Raw genomic sequence first — 24243 nt, 5'->3', positions numbered from 1 at the left:
TTAAACCACTCACCTGTGCGGGATCATTGAATGATTCTGAATGTGGGCGGTCCGGACTGGCGTGTGCGCGCTTTCTACGGTTTCCTCTCACAAACGTGCGCGTTATATTAATAAGAGACTCCAAATCTTATTGTGAGCGCCCGAATTCTGTGATGGTCCGGTGGCCCGTCCAGGTGTGACAGAAAATAAACACGTGAATAATAACGCGTTTCAGCCGTGCACGTGTTTGTTACTTCCTGGGTGCTGTGACGTCAACGTTCGAACCCCAGTACCCGTGAAAAAACACCTGAATTCGGCAGAACTGGCGTGTAACGCTGACTTGTGTCCACTAGAGGGCGACCGGTTACAGCTTTAAAAAGCTTTATCAAGCTAGCTATCAAGCTATATATTTATGTCATTAAATTAGTCTTTATTCTAATGTCAGGGTGACGTTTGTGATATGTTCTTAGGCAGATATTTCAAAACAATGAAAGGGTCAACATATCCAAAAATATTCCTTAACCTCACAGAAGTAGCTGTAATGCTAAAATGTTTGATGTTCATAAAGATTTGCTAAATTATTGTGTCCCGCTACAGAAAAGTAGGGAAGAAAAATGCTGGAATGAAAAACCGGAAGCTCTTTATAAATATTTTTATTAGTGTTATGCATTTAGTTTCCAAAAAGAATGATTTATTCCATATCAAGACAGTTTTACAGAGAGACATAGAGTATATGACATGCAACTTAGGGGGAAATATAACAAGAAATCATATTTTACATTCTTAAACTGCACCCTGAAAATAGTTTCACCAAAAAAAATAGTTTTAGATTCAATAGTCGAAATATAACTTAATTCTTTTGTCTTTTTTGACATTTCCCACATTTGACACAGGAGTCTCTAAAATGGAAACTTTAAAGGGATCGTTAGCAAAAAGACGTTTCTGTCCAATCCGCCGACAGTTCTGAGCTTTAGGAAACATGCAAAAGTCCGACATCTGAGATGACAGAACAGTTGTTAGCGTAACGTTTCAACAGCTAGTGCAAATTCCTCAAAGACTGGAATGTAACAGAGTTGTGCTCGCTGCTAACCACAGCGATTTTCCTTCTACAGCAAGTTGGCGTGGCGAGAAGGCAAGCATCATCACGTCTCCATAGCAACAGGAGGCTTAGAGGCAGGAATCAGCAGGGCAGTTAAACGAGTGTATGACGGAATGTTCTAAGAACAGCATGCTATGACATCATTATAGCAGAGGCCAGCCGATGCTAAAGTTTACATGACCTCCATTTAATTTTACTGTTTTCTTTTGAGGCACAGTCCACCTCAAAACCAAAACCAGGCAAACGCCTGCTCACACAGAGCTAACTAAGCTAACAGAGCTAACTAAGCTAACGCTGCCGTCATTTCTGGCATTTTCTGACACGTTGCTAAAAGTAATGAGAGGCCACCACATTCACTGGAGTCCCTGTGGGAGGAGCCTCGCAGTGGGAGGAGCCTCGCAATGGGAGGGGCCTCCCCATGGGAGGGCAATATGTGGGAGGGGCCTCTCGGTGGGAGGAGCTTTTACTTGCAGCTTCACATCAAACCTGATTCTGTTTTGTTTCGGGGTCCTGATAACAGAAGATGCTTTGATAAAAGCATCAGATCTACAGAGAATTTAAGTATTGATGAAGTCTTGGAAGGAAAGAAGATCAGTCCACCCACCCACATCTGGTTCTGTTGAACATAAAGTCCGTCAACTCCCGGTCAAACCTTACGTTTAGGCCCCACAAAAGCCACCAACACATCGCTTTTGCACTGAAGCATCTCAAGCAACCAGATTTTAACGAGAGCAACTCACGGATGGAGACACATTGCTGACCTCACAAATATGGTAATAGCCCTTTTTAAAGGCAGCTCACACACCATGACGCCGTGACACAAGTCCCACCGAGAGGCCGACCGAGGGGCCACAAATTCAGATGACACGTACGGTCCAGAGGGTCAATTCTCAGAAACTCTTGCTAACTCCTCGGGATGTGTGTGAAGGAGTGTGTCACTGTGATCCCAGAACCAACCAATGACGATGCAGCTGGTTCACATGTGACTAGATAGAAGGAGCTAAACCTCAGAACGAGCGCCACAGCGCCACCTGTTGTTCACTGGTGCTCCGCTGGGACAGTTTGGGAGCATTTCCAGACACGACGGCCACCTCTAAAAACCTGCGGTCTGAAGCCGCGTCGCCACACGAGCAAGGCAAGAAACGGTGCAGCCACTCAGTTGTGAGGTAACAAATACCGAAGACGGAGCGTAAATACTGCAGCACTGGTGAGCTCACCTGGGGAAACTGGGGAGACTGGCGTCGCCTGCGCTACCACAGCCACCACGGAGACGGGACGCAGTGTCGGGTTGCGTGCACATACGTGATTCTATGCTTTCCCTGCTCACACCAACAGTCGGTCTGGAACCGACACGGATTCTGTTGCCCGGCAACGACAGAACCAGTGTTTTGGCCTTTTGGCCGACAAGCATGCGCCACGTTTGAAGGAATGTGTTGAGTATTAATACAATATCTTTTTTCAGGGTTTTTTGGACACGGCACAACTGGGCAGCGCCCCCTAGCTACTGGCTGTGCACAGACTGGAGACACATTTATAAACCAGGACGACATGAATCAACACGCCACAGACATGAGGGGACACACACATGAACACACACATATACGGTACACGCGTCACACGCTAAGACAACAGACCAATGGCTTCTTCTACATACGTGTTCTCTGTGTTTACGTCAGCCTTAACGATACGAGAGTGAATTTACCAACAGAGATGCAAATTTTGTCTTTAAATGTACAGAAAACAAACACGCAACACTGAAATATTCTCTTTTTTTAGCATTTTAAGCTATTATTGCAATCTAAACAATATGGCTTCGTCTAGTGAAAAGTCCTATCTGAGCTAAAAAAACAAAAAAGTTGGTCAATAAAAGGAAACTCATGAATAAAATTGTTATTAATCCTCAATGTTCTTTTAGTTTACAAGCTAAGAACTGAAGAGCCCCAGCGTGGGCACACACAACATGCTCTGCTTTACCTTTAACGTCCATATATTAAGATGAATTAGGATTGTTTCATTTACAGTCACTTAGGTCTACGTCATATACGACCTGTTTCGATCACACACGGGTGGGTAAAACTATGGGATGGAGAATAAACTGGAGAAGGATCCGGCACCCACCCAGTTTCCTCAGGCTGGGTGGGGCTGTTGGAGTCGGGGCAGCAGCAAACGGGGTCGTTATGGGTGCTCAGAGGAGCGTGCACGGTGCCGAATGGGCCGCCGATACTACCGATCAGAGAGCTCGACGGTGTTTCTTTGGTCTCCATGTTGAAGAAAAGATAAATGCGAAGGATGAAAGCTAAAGGTTAGCTTGACGGGCTAACAGTGACACAAATGGAAAGTTCTATGAACGAAAAAAAGAAAAGCTTTGATTACAGGAAGATTCCCAGAAGGAATAAGGTGTTGAGCTGCAAACAAGTATTGAATAACCAAATATGGTCGTAGAGGAAATGACAAGGGTCCCGCTGCCTCCACGTTAGCCTGTGGTCGTTCTGATTGTCAATGGGAACAAAACAACCCCAACTTGTGGCGCTGATTTCTTTTGGAAAACGATTCAAATTCAGCCCCGAGTAGGGAGAAATGGAACGGAATTTGTGAATTTGTAGACATGATGATGCTCTCGCCCAGCAGGATCAGTCGATCTGAGGAAGCCACATTGGAATTTACACGAGATTGTTCTGCCAGCGAGGCTGCGTCTGGGCCGCACGCCGCTGACCCGTTTGACTGAAGATGGAACCCTCATGTGCTGAGGAGGTGATATGAAGGCACGCGGACCAACAACTCAAAGGATTCTTTTAGTGTCTATAGAAATAAAAACTGGCACCAAGATCAGAAAGGTAGAAAATCGGAAGGGACACAAAGGAACGGGCTCGGTCTAGTGGAAAAGGGCGTGGCCGCTAGAAAACCCGGGAAGCAAGAAGACGGAAGCTTCCACCTTTGAGTCTCGGAGCGTCACCGGAATCACGATGTCTTGATATGTGTCACCGTAAAAACGCACAAATAAAAGACGCCAACGGGGGGGAAGGTGTAGTGAGAAGGTTCGACACCAGTTGAGTCAACTCAAAAGTAGAAAAGAAGCTGGAACGGCAGTGTGCAGCCTGGAACAGTTGGCAAGATCCTCACCTGTCACCCTCCAAAAGACCCCCCCCCCCACCCCCACCCAGACCGGCCCCATCCCACCAACCCCTGTCTACCTGTTCAGTCCCCGCCCCCAAAGATGGCCACCGTCCTCAGCCCCACAGCCTGGCCCAGGCCAGACTGGACGCGGCACCAAGGGATCCATTCGTTCTTCTCCTTTCACTTCTTGAAGATGTCCTGTATAGGTCCAGGGAGAAACTTGAGGACCGTGTCCAGGATGCTCTCCTCGTCCTCTTCGTCATCGCCGCAGCCTCGCGGGATGGCCTTCTTTGGACGCGTCAGCGAGCCCTCGCAGGCCTGCTCCATCGCCGCCTTCTCCTCCGCCTCCTTCTCCTCCTTCTTCTTCAGTCCATACTGGAGGGACAGAGGACACAGAGGTCAGGCACAGGACTATGAGAAGGTGATGGCTGAAGGTTTCAGGTCAAAGAAGGCCAGACTGTCCCACCATCATGAACACCACCACCACCTTCACACACCATCGCTGGTCCATAACTGCCAGGATGGTTGAGAAGACAAGAAGTTCTCTACCTTGTCCCTGATGGTCTGCCGTACTTTTTCCCTCTCCGCCTCCATGCGGGCGTGCTTGGCCTTCCGCTCCTCCTCCTGCTGCCTCAGCATCTCCTGCCGCTCCTCCTCCTTCTTTGCAGCATCTGGGTCCTTCTCCTCTTCCCCACCCAGCATCTTGCCCATGTCCTTGGTGGCCCCTGAGCAGAAAAGAAGATGCATGAATTAGAAGGTGACCATGTGCGGCTCCTGCTGAGGTAGGAGAGCAGGAAGCTTGGTGGACTCCAGCAGAAGGACCTCGCTGCTCCTCACGTCCACCCAGCCTGACGCAGAGAACCGGAACTCTAGCAGAGCTGCCCGTCAGATCTACGGAGCTTCCACACAGCTCTGGGAGCGACTGAGGAGTCGGAACCAAACATTCCTGAGCGATGGGGGTCTCCTCCGTGGGAGCAGGGGGTGCCAGGTCCAGCGCTCGTGCAGAGGTCCTAATTGCCCTGCGGAGCTGTGTGGTGGCAGCAGGCCCAGGGTGACAAATTAGCCCACTGCAGGTGGGAGATGGGTGGCGGTAAAATGTCCCCCCGGACTCCCCGGGACGCCGGATAAGGTCAGATTGTTTTCATCAAGCTCTCAAACACTCCACATATGTGCCGGCGGTGCCGCAGGAGTCCAGAAATGAGTGGATCTGGACCCAAAGAGTCCAGCTACTTCATGTGAGCTGGTTCTGTTTCGGGCAGGTTCGATCAGGATTCAGCAAAACACAACATCTGCTTCAGCCATCTAACATCTGCAGCTATGATATGCTACAGAGCATTAGCATTAGCATTAGAGTAGCAGCGGTGGCTAAAGGCTACCGGCTCTTCTGACGACAGCAGAAACATGAAAACAGACGTAAAGGAGGAGTGAAAAAAGGGGGAATGAGGATGGTTGGCAGGCGAAGGCAGGAAGGAGGGAACTGGAGTGATAAAACATGGATCATTGCCCCCCCAGGTTGGTGGCGCCGCCCAGGATCTGTTAAAGGTGGCGGACACTAACGAATGATGCCTGGTGACGTCACAGGAGGATCTGAGCTGCTGGAAACATCTGCACCATCATTTCTGAGAGGCGCGGCGTTCTCGCCAGCTCGCTCGCACGCTTCGGCAGCCACATTATCAGCCATCACTCGCCTTCACGCCGCCTGCACAGGAAATGAAGGGGCGAGCATGTGGGTCTGGAGCGGCGAGGATTATCTCTGGATGGTGGTGATATCCTGCTGGAGGCGGGAGAGGCAGGAAGTAGCAAACCAGCAGAAGCCAGATCCACCAGCGCACCTGCATCTGATGGCGAGCGCCCCCTCTGGCTGTCTGCGGAACTGTCCAGGAACATCGACCCTCCATTCACAGCCGTGGTGGACATGTCAACAATGAGCCAGCAAGTGCACGTTTCAGTGCACGTGCACATTTAGGTGCAGCAGCTGCTGTTAGCCTGAGCAACATTCGGACTGAGGAGAAGATGGCGTTTGTGTCTCTGAATCAAAGCGGAAATAAGAGCCAAACCTTAAAAACCAGGAGGTGTTGGCTCCGCCCACCAACTAATTAATTAGTGGAGACGCTAATGAATTCGATGTCTCATTTAAAAAGGTGCAAATTCAATCTGTAGCCTCCAGCTGAAATCTATACTTCAGTCTGCACCAATCAGATGTTTGTGTGTGTGTGTGTGTGTGTGTGTGTGTGTGTGTGTGTGTGTGTGTGTGTGTGTGTGTGTGTGTGCTTGATTCCAAATTAAATTAAGGTTTAACTGCACTTTAAGAGGAGTGAGTCTAAACTTTTTTCCCAACAAACTCTTAATTTCAGAAACACAAACAGTTGGTAAAAAATGTTTAATACTTTTCTGGCTTTACTATTTCCAGATGACAGACGATGATCATCGCACACATTTAAGCATTCAGATACACACACACACACACACTCACACACACACACACACACCACACACACACACACACACACACACACACACACACACACCTTACCTGAGGAAAGGGCAGGGAAAGATTTGATTTATGTCCTGACACCCCCACTGACTGGAACACACTTCATCTTGAAATGGCCTTGTTACCCCCCCCCCCCCCCTCACAGACACACACACATACACACACACACACACAGACACACACACACACACACTCTCCTACCCCCCCCCCCCCCCCTTCCTGTTTGTGCAGCTGAGCCCAACAAAATGAATGAATGAATGTTTTCATTGTGCAGGACAAAAGGTCAGAAATGACATTTGAGCCTGGAAATGAAGCTGCTGATGGAGGGAGAGAAGAAAGGATGGAAGGAGGAAAAGGAAGGATGGAAGGAGGAGAAGAAGGATGGAAGGAGAAGGAAGGATGGGAGGAGAAGGAAGGATGAAGGAGGAGAAGGAAGGAGGAGGAGGAGAAGGATGGAAGGAGAAGGAAGGATGGAAGGAGGAGAAGGAAGGATGGAAGGAGAAGGAAGGAGGAAGGAGGAGGAGAAGGAAGGATGGAAGGAGAAGGAAGGATGGAAGGAGGAGAAGGAAGGATGGAAGGAGGAGGAAGGATGGAAGGAGGAGAAGAAGGATGGAAGGAGAAGGAAGGATGGAAGGAGGAGAAGGAAGGAGGAAGGAGGAGAAGGAAGGATGGAAGGAGGAGAAGGAAGGATGGGAGGAGGAGGAGAAGGAAGGAGGAAGGAGAAGGAGGAGAAGGATGGAAGGAGGAGAAGGAAGGATGGAAGGAGGAGGAGGAGGAAGGATGGAAGGAGGAGAAGGAAGGATGGAAGGAGGAGAAGGAAGGATGGAAGGAGGAGAGGGAAGGATGGAGGAGAGGATGGACCAGCCTCTGGCTGGTGACCTGGCCGGGAGGACTCACCCCCTAAAGCTTGCTTCATCACAAAATCCATGATTCCTCGGTTCTGACTGGTTCTGACTGGTTCTTCAGATCAAAGAGAAGCGAGCATGTAGCCAGCGAGTCTGGTACCTCTGGAAGCTTTGATCCTTCTCAGGTTCTCGTCACACCTCAAAGGTTCTTTTGGACCTGAGAGACAAAAGAAAAAGAAACATCTGGATGATGGGATCAGCTGCTGGAGGATGATGGGAAGTGAGGAACGACAGGACTGGATCTGGATCCTGTTCCTGATGGATGAGCTACTCAGACCAGCAGAAACCTGATCCATCTGGTTCTGGTTCCGTTGCAGTTACCCCCCCCCCCCCCCCCCCCAACCGCTTGTCTTCCATCCTCCTCCTTCCCTTTTCCTTCCCCTTCCTATAATTTGATAATCCGAGCGCTGGCAGCAGCAGCGTGACCCAGGATAATGTTATCAGGGTCGGGCGGGACGGGCCGCCGATCCTATCCGCCTAATAGGAAGTTGTTCCAGGCCCGGAGACGAGGAGGGGAGCGGCCCGGAAAAGTCCGCACGAGTCGGTCCGATAACGCGGTTATAATGGATGAAGGAAGCGCCTCTGAATGGGAGGGAGAGAGGATGACGGGAAGGTTTAACATCACTTCTTCATCCGACGGAAACCTCGGAGCGCTGCCGGGGTGCAGATCCTGCAGCCGGCCACAAGGCTGCGCCAGCAACAGGTGCTAAGCTAGCGCTAATCGCTTCATCCTTCACCTGTGACACCTGGCTAAGCTAGCAGCTCGGAGTTCCTTCAAGACTAACAATTCAAGCAGCTTCCTGCTCGTAACCATGGCGCCACAGTTGTCCCACATTTGGGAACGTGGGATCGGGAAGTTTGTTCAGGACAAACAACCACAACAGTAAAAACCTGCCGCTGACGTTGACAAAGGACATTTTGGAGACGCTAAATGAATTAATGATGGCGCGCTAACTCGATGACATCACCGCCCACCAGACACATCACTTATTCATGTGACGGGGAAGATAAATTATTCCCTCCGCACCGACTGGAAGGCAGGGGAGGAAGTTCTCCCATTGCTCTTCTTCAGAAATGATCAAACTGCTGGTGGAGAATGATGTGACGCCGAGGAGCTAAATTTAACCGTCATTTTACATGTTAATAACCTGGATTAATATAGCTCAGACTTCCTGAAGATTAGACAGATTAATGACACCATTTCCACCCAAGCTTCCGGGCCTGCTCTCACTTCCTGATGGTGTCGAAGACAGATCCAGGACCAGTCTGGGGCTGGACCTTCCTCCCCCTCCTCCTCTTCTCCTCCTCCTCTCTCCCCCCCCCCCCCCCCTCCCCCACCTCCTCCTCGGTCGCCTGATCCGTGCGTGTGAAACGTGAATTACTTTGACTTCAGAGCCGACTGGGTTGAGGAGCTGAGCTGGGACCTCTGACAGGAGATTCTGTAATTATTGGAACAATCAGCCGCTGCAGGAGCGCCGCCGCAATCTGCTCGCGCCACAAACACCCAAATCGATGTGGCGCCGGGCGGCTGATGCTGCGCCGCTGTTCAGCCTCAGTATTAAACATCAACACCTGCAGCAGGTGGAGCAGCAGCCCTGAGGGACCCCTCATCATCCGCCCCCACGTTTACCTTTCTGAAGAGCTTCCAATACTCCAACGAAGGCCCGGTTGAACTGACCCAGCTGGTTATTGGTTTTAGAACTGCTTCACTTTCATATTGAGTTTAAATAAAATGTCCCTCGGGAACCGTCAATCTGTGGGGGTTTTGTCTTCAGAACCACATCAGAATTGAAAATGCAGAAATTCTGTTGGACATCAGCTGGTTCAGGAGGTCCGAAAGCCGCAGATGAGCTGGTCCAGGCGCCAACAGACGCTTCTCCTCAGCGTTTCATTATCTGCTCCTTGACGTCGCTCATCCATCCGCTCATTCACGTCTTCGTCCGTCCCTCCCCGGCCTTTTCCACACGGCTCATTTCCGTGTCCAGCTGCTCTCCTGGAGGACCCAGTAATCAGATCTTTCACCCGAGAACGGCCAGACTCAAAATAGACGCCGCTCCCTCGGTCACGCGGACCAGCGACAATTATCTGAAGATCGATATCGGTGGAGGCAGCAGATTGAGGAGCGCATGGATCCGCTCACGCATGGAGCGGCCAGCAACAAACTTTAGGAATTTACAGCAGAAATGACAAAAAATGTCAAATTTTACTGTTTAAAGCAGTTAAAATTTTAAAAAACCCTTTATTTATCGAAGTTCCACAAATAATAAAGGATGTTAAAGTGGAATAATAATGATTTGTTCAGGAGGAACCAGTCTGCAGACGACTGCACACATTTAGCAACGGTTAGAAAGGAAGCGAGCGAAGCCACACGACCCCCCCACACACCTCCCCCACCTCCCCCACCTCCCCTCAGGCAGCAGAGGACGGGGGGGAGGAAACTGGCCCCACATCAGCAACGAGGCGCTCGCTCATTCATCTCGCTGTTGGTGGCTGAAGGAAGAGAAGGAAGGAAGGACAAAAGGATGAGAGAGATGTAAGGAGAGGAATGAGGACGGGGGGGCGAGAGTGGGAGGATGGAGGGGGAGGAAACAACGAAGGACAAGTGAGTGAAAGAAGGAAACAGCAAGAGGAAGCAGGAGAACGGCGTGATGAGAGGAAAGAAGGGAAGTTGGAGGAGGAGTGGATGGCCTGTGTAAAGCTGGATGCTTTTATTGTGAAGGAGGGAGGCAACCGTGCACCAACGAGCCTCCTCTCACCTTCGCTCGTTCGCACGCATCAAACGTGATCCCACATGGTTCTAAAGATCCCACATGGTTCTAAAGATCCCACATGGTTCTAAAGATCCCACATGGTTCTAAAGGTCCCACATGGTTCTAAAGATCCACATGGTTCTAAAGGTCCCACATGGTTCTAAAGATCCCACATGGTTCTAAAGGTCCCACATGGTTCTAAAGATCCCACATGGTTCTAAAGGTCCCACATGGTTCTAAAGATCCACTGTTGTCGTCCGGCACTCGCTGAGCCTTCTCGCCGTTCGCGTTGCCGTGGCGCCCGTGAGCTTCACGGGGCTTTTAACGCTAATAATCAGGCACCAACTTTGGGGAATTTTCCTTCTTTCACTGATGTTTACAGGGCTCTTCTGGCTGGAGGCCCCCGTCCCCCGTCCCCCGTCCCTCGTCCCCTCGTCCCCTCGTCCCCCGTCCCCCGTCCCTCGTCCCCTCGTCCCCTCGTCCCCCGTCCCTCGTCCCCCGTCCCTCGTCCCCTGGGTCGGTGCTGTGACGGCTGATGGAGGCGCTAACGCGCCGCCGTTGCCGGCAGCAATTCCAGCTGTGGCCAAAAGTGGCGTCGCTACCAGCTGCAGGAAGTGGCGCAGCCGTCCCGCGGACGCCCTCCCTGAGGACAAACACCTGTCCTCAACCTGCACGATTGAGCGGACAGGAGCGAGCCGATCGATGCGACACGGCTGACAGAGCGGTGAAGGTGCTGAAGCTCCGCCCCCCCGCTTCCTGCGGGAGTGTGCTGCTGCAGGAAAATCAAGGTGACAACACTGAATTAGTGATCACGAGCTGTGCAGCTCAGTCTCGCTCCCGTTTTAGCGTCGTCCGAGACACGCGTGCTGCATCGTGCAGAGGCCTGAGCGCCTCGTCCACATCTGGGTTACAGGACGCCAGCGCGCCGGCCTGGTGGCGGTCGGGTGCTCGCTGCGTCGTTAGGAATTTTACCTACAGCAGCAAAAACACACGGCGGAGGGAGGAAGAGCGGAAGAGCTCATCCTCATCCCAAACCAGAAGTAGAAGGAAGAGAGGCCATCAGAGCTGCTGTCTGTTGTTTCCTGTGCAACACGACCGTGTCCCTGCGCTGGGGGGGGGGGGGGGGGTGGGGGTGGGGGGGGGGGGGGAAGCAAAGTGGCCAGCAGCATGCTGGGAGTGGAGCCGCTGATGTGTGGGTGGGAGCTCGGCTACGCCTGCCAACTCCTCAACTAAAGGTTGCTGGGAGATGGAGAGCTGCTGGAAATACGGAAGCAGGCGCAGGAACCGTTAATATCTACCATCATTTAGAATATTTATCCATATTCGCTCATTTATAATAACGCGTCTACACGGGCGGCAGAAACCAGCATAGCAGATCACGTAGTTCGGCTCTTCCGCCAATCACACGCGGCCACGCCCCCTTTTAGAGCGAACGCTATTTCCCGGAGACCTCCACATGAGATGGACTCCAGCCTGTGAGGCATCAATAAAGTCCGTGTTTGGCAGCACCGGGGCGGAGACGCGGGGGCTCGCTGGGGCTGCTTCTGTAATCAGGTTATGCTGGATTTAGCTCTACAACGCCAATGTGGCGGCAGGAATAAGAGCGGCGAGGAGCGACCCCGTGGGCCGCTGGCGGGATGACGAGGGACACGAATACTGGAGCCACCCGTTAGCCAGCAGTAACGAGCTCGCACAGGGGCGGCGGGAGCAGCCGGGGCCTGGCTCAGGGGCGGCCCAGCCCGTGACCCGTCCTGGGTTTGGTTTCACCTAAAGGTCCAGAGGTTCTGACATGAAGTGGAGTCACGTTAGCCTGTGCACGCCGGAGCCGGGCCGACGTTTGGCCACTTCCTGTCACTGACTGGCAGCGTGAGCAGCGGCGTGATAAACGCAGTGACACCCCGAGGACCAAAGCGGCGCCGGAACACGAGGGGCAGAACCGTCAGTCCATCGGGTTCGCAGGAACCATCTTTGGACGGAAGAGAGGTGGAGCACAGAGTTGTTGACTGTCAACCCGCTGCAGGAGCAGGACGGGGTAGACCGGCACGGGGGCGCTCTGGAATGGGGGCGCTCCGGAATGGGGGCGCTCCCTGACCAAGCTCGACTGCTGCTGGTGTCCCACCTACACGGGTGGCGTTGGTGGGCTGAGCCTCCGCTACACGAGCTGCTCCCTCTCTCACCTCAGAGGCAACATTACCAGGCAGCTAATGCTCGCACGCTGGTCCACGGTAACAGGTGCCAAAGGGTCGTTACCAGGGCGACGCAGGCTGAATAATGGTGTTGCTGCGGATGCCGCCTACAGCAGCAACCGTTTCAGGTGCCGCCGTGAAGGCAGAAGAACTCTCAGTAACAGGAAGGAACCTGGAGCAGGACCCGGCTGAGGTGGGGGACAGATGGGTGGAGCTGGAGGAGCAGAGGAACCTACAGGCCCTTCATCCTCCATCATAACCGCCTCTGTGAATAGTTGACTTTAGCGGCCATTTATTTTAAAAAATGAGCTTTTTGTTAAACTTCATTCTATTTGTAAAACATCTGATGTCACAGCAGAAGAGACGACCCTCAATGGTCAATGGAGTGGTCTTCTCCTGGAGTTTCACAGGTTTATATGTAGTTTATAGTTCTCTCTCTGTCACACACACACACACACACACACACACACACACACACACACACACACACACACACTGCATTGTTTTGACTCAGAAAAAACAAACATGCTGGACCACAACCGCCACAAGGCTTCTCCATCTGATCAATGCTTCGGCAGCTATAAATAATTCAGAGCCCATCAGCATCCATCAGGAGCTGCTGTGCTGCTGCTGCTGTGCTGCTGCTGCTGTGCTGCTGCTGATAGCGCAGCCGCGGAGCAGCGCAGCCGGCCAGGCCCTCCTCTCTCCTCTCTCCTCTTCCTCCCGTCTCATCATCCGCACCTACAGGCGACATATGTCGGCCGAAAGAGGCGAGGATCCGCCTCCACCTGGATGCCCCCACGGGCCAGGAGGGGCAGCAGGAGGGCGTGATGCTTTTTGTTAGCGGAGCGACGTTATTTTTGGTCCCCGCGTGGTGCGTTAACAGCAGGTGAAGCCGAACATACCTGCAGCCCCGCAGTTCAACAACCCCGACGCACAAACCCTGAAATGATGAGCCAACCCCCCCTTATCGACCTCCACATGCAGCTTTTCTCTCACATTATCGCGCGTGGTGCGTTCACTGACCTGCTGCGTCTGGAGCCACCGGCGGCGGAAGAGATCCCGAGCGATCGGCAACAAACCGTGTGCGTGATGCCCGTCATATACTTCCCCCTCCCGCTCTCTCTCTCTCTCACTCTGCCTTCCTCCCTCTCTCCCTCCCTCTCTCCTCCCGAGGAAGCTCTGATACAGCAACCTTCATTTTTATAGAAATGAAGCAGGATACAGATTTAACGAGCTCGTGGGCGGGGCTTCCCTAATTGGCAGGTAAATTTAAAACTGATTACACATAAAATAACAGTATTTTCCTCAAATGTCTGGCTTAAAAATCCCATAGTGTGTCAGAAATAATATAGAATGTATGATTTAATTTATAGTGTATTTGTTTGTATAAATACTGAAGCGGGTCCCCCTCCATGAGTGCTGCTTGTGGCTCCTCAAAGGTTCTACAGGAGCCTGGAATGGACAAACATACTGTGAATCTGAACTTGACGTTTGGGTCAGCAGCCATCACCTCTGACATGTGCAATGTCCGTTTAAAGGTTTTAAACAGTTCTACACCAATAAACCATCCATCCAACCAACCCTCCAGTCCACCTCTTTTCTGGCTTGAGCCTCTTCCAGCCGCCTCTGGGTGAGAAGGTGAGAGGTGTGGTCGGCCTGGACACGTCACCAGGGACAAAGATTTACACCGAAGGTCCATTTGGAGTCTCCAGTCACGACAGATGGATGATTTTGGACTGTAGGAGGAACCTGGAGGATCCAGAGAGAACATGGAGACTCCACAGAGAGATGACGAGGTCTTTTCATGCTAACACAACCACAAACACACCTGGATCAGGTGGCCAAGCACAATAAAACGAGCCTGAAAGGGATGCAGATGAGGGAAGGGGTGGGGCCGATGGGGGGCGGAGCCGATGGGGGGCGGAGCCTCCGTCTGCAGCGTTGTGTGGAGGAGCTGACGTGTCACTGCTCATGTCCACCTGCTGCAGCACTAATGCACTCTTACACCCACATTAGCCGCCTGGTGTGTGTCCGAGCAAACACACACACACACACTCTGCAAACAGACAGGACAGGTGCCGCCAGCTGCTCGCCGCCACATCCAAAACACGCAGCAGTCGGCTGACTTAAACAAATATGGTGATCGAACACAGGCAGCTGTCAAAGATCAGCTCACAAACGTGAAAACAGGCTCAGCTTCGGGGAGGCCCAACGACCTTTTAGAGGTGGGGGTCAGTCAGGGGGCGGGGCCTTTGTAACGTGGAAACTCTTGATAAAACCTCAACAGCAGAAGGCAGCGCGCTAATGCTTCGTCTTGAAATCTGACTTTTATGGAGATAAACCCTCCTGCGGAGCCATTTTTAGCACCAAGGCTACAAATGTTTGACGCCAGTGTCAACTCCCCCCACCCGTCTTGTGAGGTCAAACTTCTTGTTGGGTTCTCGGGACCAATCTGGCCTCAGGACCATGCAGCCACACAACAAACTGCACGTTTAAGGCATCCATGAGCAGATCTGAGGGGATCATTGGCGCACTGCACACATCTGTAAATCAGTTACTGTGATCAAGAATCGGAGCGGCTGTCGCAGCTCAGACCAGCAGCTGCTACTTCAAACGGCATCAGGACACATTTGAGAGGATAATTCACGCGTCTCTGTTGAGGTGCGTCTGTGGCAGAAGCACCTGTTGAATCGAAAAGGGTCAGTTCGCTACTGTTAAAACCTGTTTAAAGTCCAAAATAAATCAAATCTCCCTGCGTAGAACCTGACCTCCAACATCTGGCTCTGTTACAACACGTCTACGTAGCTGAACCCCCCTGTCAGGAGGGAATGAAAACCAACTTGGTAAGTTTGTAAGTCTCAATGTTCCCATCAAGCAACAGAAATCAGATTATTTTTCAGATGCTCGCAGTCTGTTTCAGTTTATTGCTTCACTAGGGAGCAGCAGGTCTCATTACCTTTAGCAGTGCATTATGGGATGCATTGAGTGCACATAGGTGCAGATGTGGTTGCAGATATGTAATAATTCATCTGTTGAAAACCTGTCTGAGAATAAAAACAGCTTTTGGATCACTGCAGGGCTGCAGATACACAGGAGGGCCGCAGGGGGCGCTGATGAGCTGTTGGCCACGCCCACTTGTGCAGCAGCATATAAACAGGAAGTTGAGCAGGATTCAGCTCCTGATGTTGAGGACGTTAGCAGTGAAGCTCTGAAGGCACCAGGAGATGCTGCCTGGAACGTTCAACTGAACAGATGCTTCTCATTAAGCAGCCTCAAAAACTTTGAACATTTAATTATATTTTACTTGATAACCTGTCGTATGTTCAGACAGAATGCACCATCCTCTGCGAGTCAGTGTCAGGTTGTATTTTATAATAACCTTAAATGATTGTGTGTGACACACGTTAGCATATTTAGTGCTTATTACTCATTTCAAGGGTCCTAATTGGTTAAATTATTTGTTATTTCTATTTTCTCTCACTACCTATTGGTTAGGTATTTTTGTAAGTTATTGTTTCTTATAGATACAATCAATAAAATATAAATGACTCAAATATAAATGAACAAACTTTTATATTTTCTGAATTCTATAAATAACAACGCAGTATAAATATAGAAAAACATCATTTTAATACCAAAAACATTAACAAAAAATTAATATTACAGTAAAGGGAGGTGGCCACATACACCCCCTGCTGGCGGTGAACGGGTACTGCAGCGTCCGAGAGCCCATCTTTTCTTCTTCCTTCCCTCCCCTCAGTTTTTATAAAAGCACATCTCAGGAGTCATTGGGCAGACCGAATAGTTTCACGGTGCCCACTTCACGGTTGCTGTCATACTTGCCCTCTTTGTCATCGCAGGCGTAGGCCAGCAGAGGCCTCTTGGGATGCCAGGCGACCGTGAAGGTCGGAGAGTCGCACTGAACCTCCCACAGCTTCTCTCCTGAGTGAGGAGTGGAAACATTCTTCAGTTCAGCAGCAGATGAATCTTTGCTGACAGAATTAAATCAGGTCTAATCTTTATTGGTTCTAATCGAGACAATGTGTTAAACATTGTCACACGTCGAAGGCAGGAGAGCGAGAAAGCCTGAGCACGGCACGGACCTGTTTCCACCTCCGCGATGTCGATGAAATGATCCTCGGAGGCTGAAGCCAACATCTTCCCATCGTGGCTGAAGCTCAGAGTCCTCGCGGGCCAGTCCAGCCTGCAGGAGAACTGATGATTAAGGACGGGGATCTTCACACAAGCTTTCATTTCATTCAGCGATTCCACCAACTGACCTGGAGAAGCAGCGAACACACACCAGCTCCTCCACGTCCCACAGACTGACCAGGGCGTCGGTGCTGCCGGTGGCGAAGTACTTCCCCGTGGGATCAAACTTGATGCAGATGCAGTTTGATGGGTGAGCGTTGATGGACTGGATGGACTTCAGTTCTGGATAACTGTGAGCAGAAGCGAATGTTCAGAACAGAGAAGACACCAGCTCAACCTTCTCCCTGAGGGTCAGCACCTTAGGATATTGATGCAGCCGCCGCCGTTGGTCAGGAAGAACATGTCATTATCGTTGTTCCAGGAAATCTCGTTAACCTCGAACTTGAACTGCTCCTCAGCTTTGGAGCGATGCGTCTTGGCATCGATGAAGGTCACCACATCGTCCTTGTTGCCGACAGCGATGGTCTGGCCGTCGGGGCTCCAGCAAATGTTGATGTTCTCACCTGAAAATATAAAAATGAAAGCACTATTTTAAAAGTCTCCTATTGATTCGCTAGCATATCAAAGAGGCATCAGACCTTTGGTGTTGACGGTGGCGATGCATTTGGTGGTCCTGACGTCCCATATCCGAATGGTCTTGTCTCCAGATGCTGTCACAAACAGATCAGGGTTGGTGGGATGCCAGCAGAGCTGATCCACGCTGTCGCTGTGACCTCTGTAGTTGTTTTCTTTAACCTGGACACAGAGACACAGTTGTCCAGCTACAATTAGCCTGGTACTACTCACATCAAGAGAAAATAAATTCTAACTTGTTTGCACCAGTATTCGTGTTAATGACTGTTGTCGTGGTTGCTGCACTAACGTTAGCATCTGCTTCTGGGGGTAATGCTGTTGAATTCTGAGTTGTAATCGTTGAACAGCAGTACCACATATGAGTGATTGTTTTGAGACTTTGATAATGACGAATTAACGCTATTAAGCCAATGTTTTGTGGGGCTATGGCCACTTAATTCCGCCTGGTATTTTTAAGTTGCAGCACGTACATCGTTTCACCGTTGCCATGCTAACGTTAGCATGCTACCAGACTCACCAGACGGTCTTTTTCCAGCACGAAAACGCTCGCAGTTTTATCAAAAGAACCGGAAGCAACTCTCCGGCCGTCGCAGCTCCAAGCAACAGAATGAACCTTCGCTGTATGAGCAGGGAATTCTCTACTTTTGTTGTTGTTTTTGAAGCTTTCCTGCATCTCCTGGTAGTACTGCGACGCCATGTTGACAGTGACGTAATATTTCAGCGACGAGAACGAGTACTCACCCTTACCGCCCCCTTCTGGTTCGGAGTCGGGATACGGGTCTTTTTACCCTCAAACTGCCGTTCTGATAGATATTCTGCATTTTGTTTGGGCAGAATATCAGCTAGCTATCAGTTTTACTTTGATATGGAAGGTTTTTATTTAGAAATGCCCTCTTTTAGTCCGCAATGTATTCTAAAAAAGTGCGCTTCTCATTGTCACCAGTAGGTGGCCCTGTTACTCTACTGCGGCAGTGCTGTGCTGACTTTCAGACCACAGAATAAAAGTAATAATGTTACAGTTTGAATTCATTTGAGTTGTAGTTGAATTTTAATTTATTTCAAGTGGTGTTAAAATGCTGATTAACGTACTAAACCTTTGTAACACTACATTTGCACCCCAAACATACACCCAGACGATAAGAATATCCACCCAAACTCTGTCAGTTTTAATAATCAGTCAGCAGAAGGACCCAAACATAACCAAGCAAGGCCTCGATATGCAGAATTTTCAGGCATATGGCAGCTCTGGCAGCAGTTTATGCAACATCTGGACCTCTGCATTAGAATACAACACACCAAAAGTCACACACAAAAAAAAAGCATTTTCAACTGGGCTTTTTAAGAAAGAATGGCAAGGTGTTGAAGCATCATACAAATGTGCCATAGGTAATTGCATACTTTTCAAAATTTGTTGCATCACGTGTCAGGAGGATGATAAAAAGGTGGAGGCTCATCAGCGTAAAGGTGGAGGGATGCAGGGTCGAAGGTCAAGGCGCTGCAGGAGGTTGTGTGGAAGACATCGTTTTTCTCCAGTGAACAGCAGCAAAGACAAGGTTACACATCACAAACGTGACCCAGGAGGTTTGGAGGCAGACATCTGCGGGGAGGTAGACGGCAAAGTGCACCTCATTTCTACTAATCTCACCGTCCTGTCAGCGCTACCATTGTGTTCCATCAATCCACCGGCGATCTCAGCCACTTTAAAGGGTGTTAGATGTATTTAGAAGAAAAGAATGCAGCCATTAAATCGTTCTCTAGTGCTCTTTTCATTGTCAGCTCTATTGTCCCTGTTTAGCTGAGCTGAAGATGTTAGCTGTGTGCAAATGAATGTCTTCAAGATTCAAGCTAATTTCTCCTCGTCCGACCCTGAGAACTTCTCTGTTCGGTGTGATCTGATGAAAAGGGGCCGAAGCTGGATGGACCTGAAACCCTTTCTGATGGTCTACACGCGAGGACCTGAACAGCAGCATTCACCCACGTCCCCTCCAGCTCCCCTCAGGAACAGCTAAATTCTATGTAAGGCAGCTTTTGAACTGAGTTTTCAGTTTGTGTTACGGCTTCATTCTCTGCAACAACAACATCTCCGGAGCTCAGGTGTCTCTCCGGGACTTCACCTTTTACTGCCCCTCACCTGCCCCGTTTGCTGAAAGTTGTGAACGAATCGTTTGCGCCTCAGACAGAAGAAAAACATTTGCAGCTTCCAAGACTGAAGGAAACTCGATGTGCAAAAATAAAGCAGCTTCTGTGGAGACGCCTGTTCTCAAAAACCCTGCAGGTGAATGTTCCAGAGACTCGACCGTTAGCCCGTTACACACGCTCTGGACTGTTGCCATGGTTACTCTGCTTAAGGGAAGCAGATTTGGTGAGGGAATGGGATGTTTTATGGTTTTAACATTGGCAAAAGGTCTGAGCTCGCTGGACAAACGAGACGATTCAAGTGATTTGACCTCAAATTGAGCATAAATTTCTTGCAGTTAATGTTGAGTGCATGAGGGGGCGGGGCTTCACACGGACAGGTCAGGCTACGTGTTGCTCTGGACAAGACGTCCTTCTCAGCTTCAGCTCTCCCATCACTCCCGAACAAACCCGCCTGGTACCTGAATGCTCCTCACCCTTCCTCAGCCTGAAGAGACCAAACCAGGTTCTGAAGGCAACTCAGCTCCGAGTAATCGATGCAATTAAGAAAACCAGCCAGTTCACTAACACGCCGACGTTCATGTGAAATCAGTGATGAATGGACAAACAGGACAAAAGCTGCTGTGAAACACACAAAAGGTCACTTTTCATTCCGCTTCAGAACAAAAAGCTCGGAAAGACGCAGCAGCCGCTGGAGCAGTGACGTCACTGCCACTGGCTGATGAACGTGTGCCGTCAGAAACAAGGGCGCCACCCTCCGTCCTAACACTCGCCGTGGGCGGCGCCGTCGGGCGGGTCGGCACAGGCGGCCGCTTCCTCTCCACAGTCGTGATGGACGCCGTTGGACTGGATCTCCTGAGCTCCGTCCTTCTCGTCCACACTGGGGAACAGAAGCAATCAGAATGTTTTTCCTGAAGCAGCAGTTTTATCCCCCCTGAAGCTTCCAGTTCGGTACCTGCTGAAGCAACCGTTGCTCATCGGAGTCTCGAAGAACTCTTCCTCCACTCCAGGCTCTTTGCTGCCTCCAGAGCTGCTCCTCTGGACCACACTGGGCTCCGGTCCAGCCCCTGGGCTTCCTGGGCCAACTGGTGGGGTGGATGGGATGCCGAGGGCGGTCGGACTCGCTGGGTCCCTGCTCAGGTCACTGCTGGTGCACCGCCCGTTCAGGCTGTCTGAAGAGGTGACGTGGCTCATCTGGCCCTCATCTGGAAGACAAAGGAAAGTTGAGGGATGGACCTCAGGTCCTTCTAGCGGAGGTCTCTGACACCATAATCTCAGGATTATCCATGACTCCTGTTTGAGGCTCAGTGGTCCGAGCAGAGCGCCCCCTGCTGGAAGAAGACCGTCTCATTTTAATCACATCATTTTTCTGCTGTTACATCAGCACGGATCCTCCAATAATCTCAAGTTTGTCCCTAAATAACACATAATGACACACATGTGTCCGGCGTTATTGTTATTGTGTTGTTTACCTCCAGAACCAGCCTCTCCTGCCTTGTTGCGCCGGCGTCTCAGGATGAGCTCCAGCTCGCTGTCTTTCTTCCCCGGTGGCGACGGGCACGACTCCTGCGACCCCCGGCTGGGGCTGCGCTTCACCGTCTCCTGGGGACGATCCAATATTCATTTCTAATGGTCACATGACCATGACAATGACAGTAACCCCCCTCCCCCCTCCCCACACACACACACATACACACACACACAAATACACACAAATACACACACACGTCATTGATTACCAGAATTCCCTTCAGTTCCTCCATGGCGCTCTCCTGCTGTTTCTCCTCACACTTTGGTGGCAGCTGCAAATAAAACAATGAATGAATGGATGAATGAATGAATGAATGAATGAATGGATGAATGATGAATGAATGAATGAATGAATGGATGGATGAATGAATGAATGAATGGATGAATGAATGGATGAATGAATGGATGGATGAATGAATGAATGAATGAATGAATGAATGAATGAATGAATGAATGAATGAATGAATGAATGAATGAATGATACGGTCTCAGTTCCAATCTTTCAGCATCTCTGACAAACAAGGTTGTTTATTACCAAAACGTCTTTACTGACTGTTTTCGTGTCCTGAAACAAACTTCTAATTGTTGCAGTTGGTTTTGGGTTCACAACTGTGTGTGTGCGTGTGTGTGTGTGTGTGTGTGTGTGGTGTGTGTGTGTGTGTGAGTACATGTGTATAGCTGGGGGGGGGGGGGGGTGACCCCCCACTGACTGATGGAAACATCAATAAACTCACTTTTACTGCGACTCTCTGCAGCAGCACAAAGAGGAGAGAGGACATCATTACCCAGAATGCATCACACCTTTAACAGTAAATCCAAACCCTGAGTCCTCTCTGATGCCACATGTGACAAAACAAAGCGTGAAGTCACCTTGATCTCCTGACTCTTGACCGGCCGAAGGACGACGCCATGTTTGATTCTCTCCATCATTTCATTCACTGCCTTCACCTTCACGTCGTCCACTCCCTCAGCAGCTGCAACACAACCAGAACCGAAGTGATGCTTCAGGTTCTGTGTGTGTGTGTGTGTGTGTGTGTGTGTGTGTGTGTGGTGTGTGTGTGGAGGTGATCACTCACCTGCGGGCGGTTCCACCTTCACGGAGGTTTTCGAGCCTTTGGACGACTTCCTCATGATGGCGATCAAAGAGCTGAGACACAACGACGACGTTCATATTCTCGACATATGATGACATCATCATATCATGTCAGTGACACGTATGCTGGAGGTCCTCACCTGAGGGGGTTGCATCTCGAGGGAGGGGGCGGGGGAGGAGGGGGCGGGGGAGGCGGAGGGGGAGGGGGCGGCTGAGGGGGAGGGGCGGGAGGGGGCGCAAGACCAGGCTGGGGAGGGGGTGGAGCAGCGATGGTTGTCATGGTGATGTGTTTCTGAGCCTCATCCTGGAGCTTCAGAACTGAAAGAAAGAAAGAATAAATGCAGTTTCTTCCTGGCATCATGTGACATCATGCGACATCATGTGACATCATGTGACATCATGTAACATCATGTGACATCATGTGACACCAGGTAAAATGTTTTCCTTTAGCATCAGCAACAACTCTGAACCCATTTTAAACAGGAAGTTGTTTCTGTCATGACCTCATAGGAGGGAGAGAAATAAATGAGCCGTCCAATCAGCAACCAGCAGCGTTTTCTGTTGCTGTGCAGAACACACGTTTTTCCTTGGTATCGCAACTGATGGCTGCACCTGCTGTTTTCACTGTGCTTGCGTGTGTGTGTGTGTGTGTGTGTGCGTGTGTGTGTTGCTCCTCCCACCTCTGCTCTCCAGCTCTTCGTTCTTCTTCTCTGTTCTCTCCAAACGAACCTCCACCTCCTTCTTTTCCACCTCCAGCAGTTCCAGCTGCCTCTGCAGCACCTCCAACTCCTGCTGTGCACAGTTCTGCTGCAGCTGCAGCTCCAGGCTCTGCACCTACACACACACACACACACACACACACACAGCTGTCATCACTAGTGGTGATCCTCTTGGATGAGGTTTGGACCCAAACACGACCACCTCATGAACCAGGAAACTAAACGTGCTGTTTTCCACCTTCTGCTGATGCTGCAGACGCTCGTCCTCCAGGGTTCTGGTGATGGCGGCGACGTCCTCCAGAGCTTTGAGGAGCTGAACGCTGGGTTCGGCGTTCTGCAGCAGGATCATACTCTGCCTGTTGGCCTCCTTCTGCTTCACCAGCATCTGTGTCGATAAGGGATCAAAGTTACCCAGCAGCGCTTCATCTCGCTGATGTCAGCAGCGTTCCATCCTGCAGGCTCTTCAGTTTTCAGGTCAGTAGATTCAGGACGTTTCATTAACCAGGATATTAGCAGCCATCAGCTGTGATGCTGTCCAACATCACACCTCAGCCCCCGTCTGAAATCACCTCGTGCGCATACGTCTCCGCTTTGACTCGGAGGCTCTGCTCAAGGTCAAGTTGATCCTTCATCCCGTCGTATTCTTGAGCGGCCATCATGGACACTTCGGAGAGGAGATAGAAGAGAAAGTTGAGGAGCTGCAGGACAGGAGGACGACGCATTTCACCTCACCTCTGTTGAACCTTTTGATGGTTTTGCTTTGTTGATCAACTGTTTCCTGAATCTCCTTCAGCTCAGTCTGATGTTTCTGCAGCTACAAAAGGAAGAAGAGCACATTAAATGGGAATAACAGGGATAAATACAGTTCTGGGAGGGTTCGTTAGTCACACTCCAGGAGTGTTATGATGAATGAAAACAGAGGGCTTGATTCCTCAAGGTTATTTCAATGTTTGTGCAGAGTTTGAATCATTTTAGCATCAGAATTGAAACAAGAAGTGATTGTGTTGCTCACCTGTGACGTCAGTTCTTCTATTTGTCTTTGCTGTTCATGAATCTGACAGACAAAGTTCTTCTTCTCCTCCAACAAAGTGCTGACGGTGTCTCTCAGCTCTGGCAGCATCACCGACAGGAAGGAGTTTCAGCGACCGTAAAGTTGGAAGACGTCGGCATAAATGAACGTTTGTACCTTTGACCTGATGTTGGTACTGCACGAAGTTGTCGGGACTTCCGTCCGCCATGTCGGCGTCCGAGTCGGCCTCCAGCGCGATGCAGTCCGAGATGCTAGGCAGCAGCTCGTCCAAACAGGGACGGGACGACAGACTCAGGTACTTCAACTTCCTGTTCTCACAGTTCAGCTGCAGTAAACAAATTAGACAAATAACCTGTTTACAGCAACAATGAGGCTCTAAATAGCTAGCATAGCTTAAAACGATAAGCTTGTTAGCTTTAG

The 24243-nt window shown here is 50.4% G+C and overlaps 3 protein-coding genes and 1 long non-coding RNA gene across 9 annotated transcripts in view; 1 reads left to right on the top strand and 3 right to left on the bottom strand.

The window, feature by feature from the left end:
• Positions 1-616: 616 nt before the first annotated feature.
• On the bottom strand, positions 617-13697 carry LOC130531499 (complexin-2). The gene is made up of 4 exons (XM_057043555.1): positions 13554-13697; positions 7584-7748; positions 4742-4917; positions 617-4567 (listed from the first exon to the last, which is right to left on the bottom strand). Exons 2-4 carry the CDS (start codon positions 7612-7614, stop codon positions 4373-4375), a joined length of 402 nt encoding a protein of 133 aa, XP_056899535.1. The 5' UTR covers positions 7615-7748; positions 13554-13697; the 3' UTR covers positions 617-4372.
• A 759-nt stretch (positions 13698-14456) lies between these two features.
• LOC130531514 (uncharacterized) lies at positions 14457-16090 on the top strand. Its single transcript, XR_008952118.1, has 2 exons — positions 14457-15373; positions 15608-16090. It is a non-coding gene; the product is annotated as an uncharacterized LOC130531514 (long non-coding RNA).
• A 51-nt stretch (positions 16091-16141) lies between these two features.
• On the bottom strand, positions 16142-18037 carry thoc3 (THO complex 3). The gene is made up of 6 exons (XM_057043524.1): positions 17833-18037; positions 17321-17477; positions 17041-17245; positions 16811-16972; positions 16634-16734; positions 16142-16472 (listed from the first exon to the last, which is right to left on the bottom strand). Exons 1-6 carry the CDS (start codon positions 18010-18012, stop codon positions 16309-16311), a joined length of 969 nt encoding a protein of 322 aa, XP_056899504.1. The 5' UTR covers positions 18013-18037; the 3' UTR covers positions 16142-16308.
• A 303-nt stretch (positions 18038-18340) lies between these two features.
• The window catches only part of shtn3 (shootin 3), an 11830-nt gene continuing 5927 nt past the window's right edge, over positions 18341-24243 (bottom strand). For 3 of the 6 annotated variants that reach the window (XM_057043491.1, XM_057043496.1, XM_057043497.1), the window contains 14 exons: positions 23980-24148; positions 23806-23903; positions 23526-23607; positions 23363-23457; positions 23032-23178; positions 22755-22908; positions 22215-22392; positions 22058-22128; positions 21852-21955; positions 21716-21730; positions 21191-21253; positions 20924-21053; positions 20407-20656; positions 18341-20331 (listed from right to left, as the gene is read on the bottom strand). In XM_057043491.1, coding sequence (XP_056899471.1) covers positions 20214-20331; positions 20407-20656; positions 20924-21053; positions 21191-21253; positions 21716-21730; positions 21852-21955; positions 22058-22128; positions 22215-22392; positions 22755-22908; positions 23032-23178; positions 23363-23457; positions 23526-23607; positions 23806-23903; positions 23980-24148 — 1674 coding nt within the window. In that variant the 3' untranslated portion in view covers positions 18341-20213. The remainder of the gene's footprint in view (positions 20332-20406; positions 20657-20923; positions 21054-21190; positions 21254-21715; positions 21731-21851; positions 21956-22057; positions 22129-22214; positions 22393-22754; positions 22909-23031; positions 23179-23362; positions 23458-23525; positions 23608-23805; positions 23904-23979; positions 24149-24243) is intronic. The other 3 variants (XM_057043493.1, XM_057043494.1, XM_057043495.1) reach the window with 3 other exon arrangements.

The sequence above is a fragment of the Takifugu flavidus genome, chromosome 9 (assembly GCF_003711565.1).
Source record: "Takifugu flavidus isolate HTHZ2018 chromosome 9, ASM371156v2, whole genome shotgun sequence".
NCBI lineage: Eukaryota > Metazoa > Chordata > Actinopteri > Tetraodontiformes > Tetraodontidae > Takifugu > Takifugu flavidus.
Note: the sequence above shows the minus strand (reverse complement) of the source record. Positions and strands in the feature narration are given on the sequence as shown.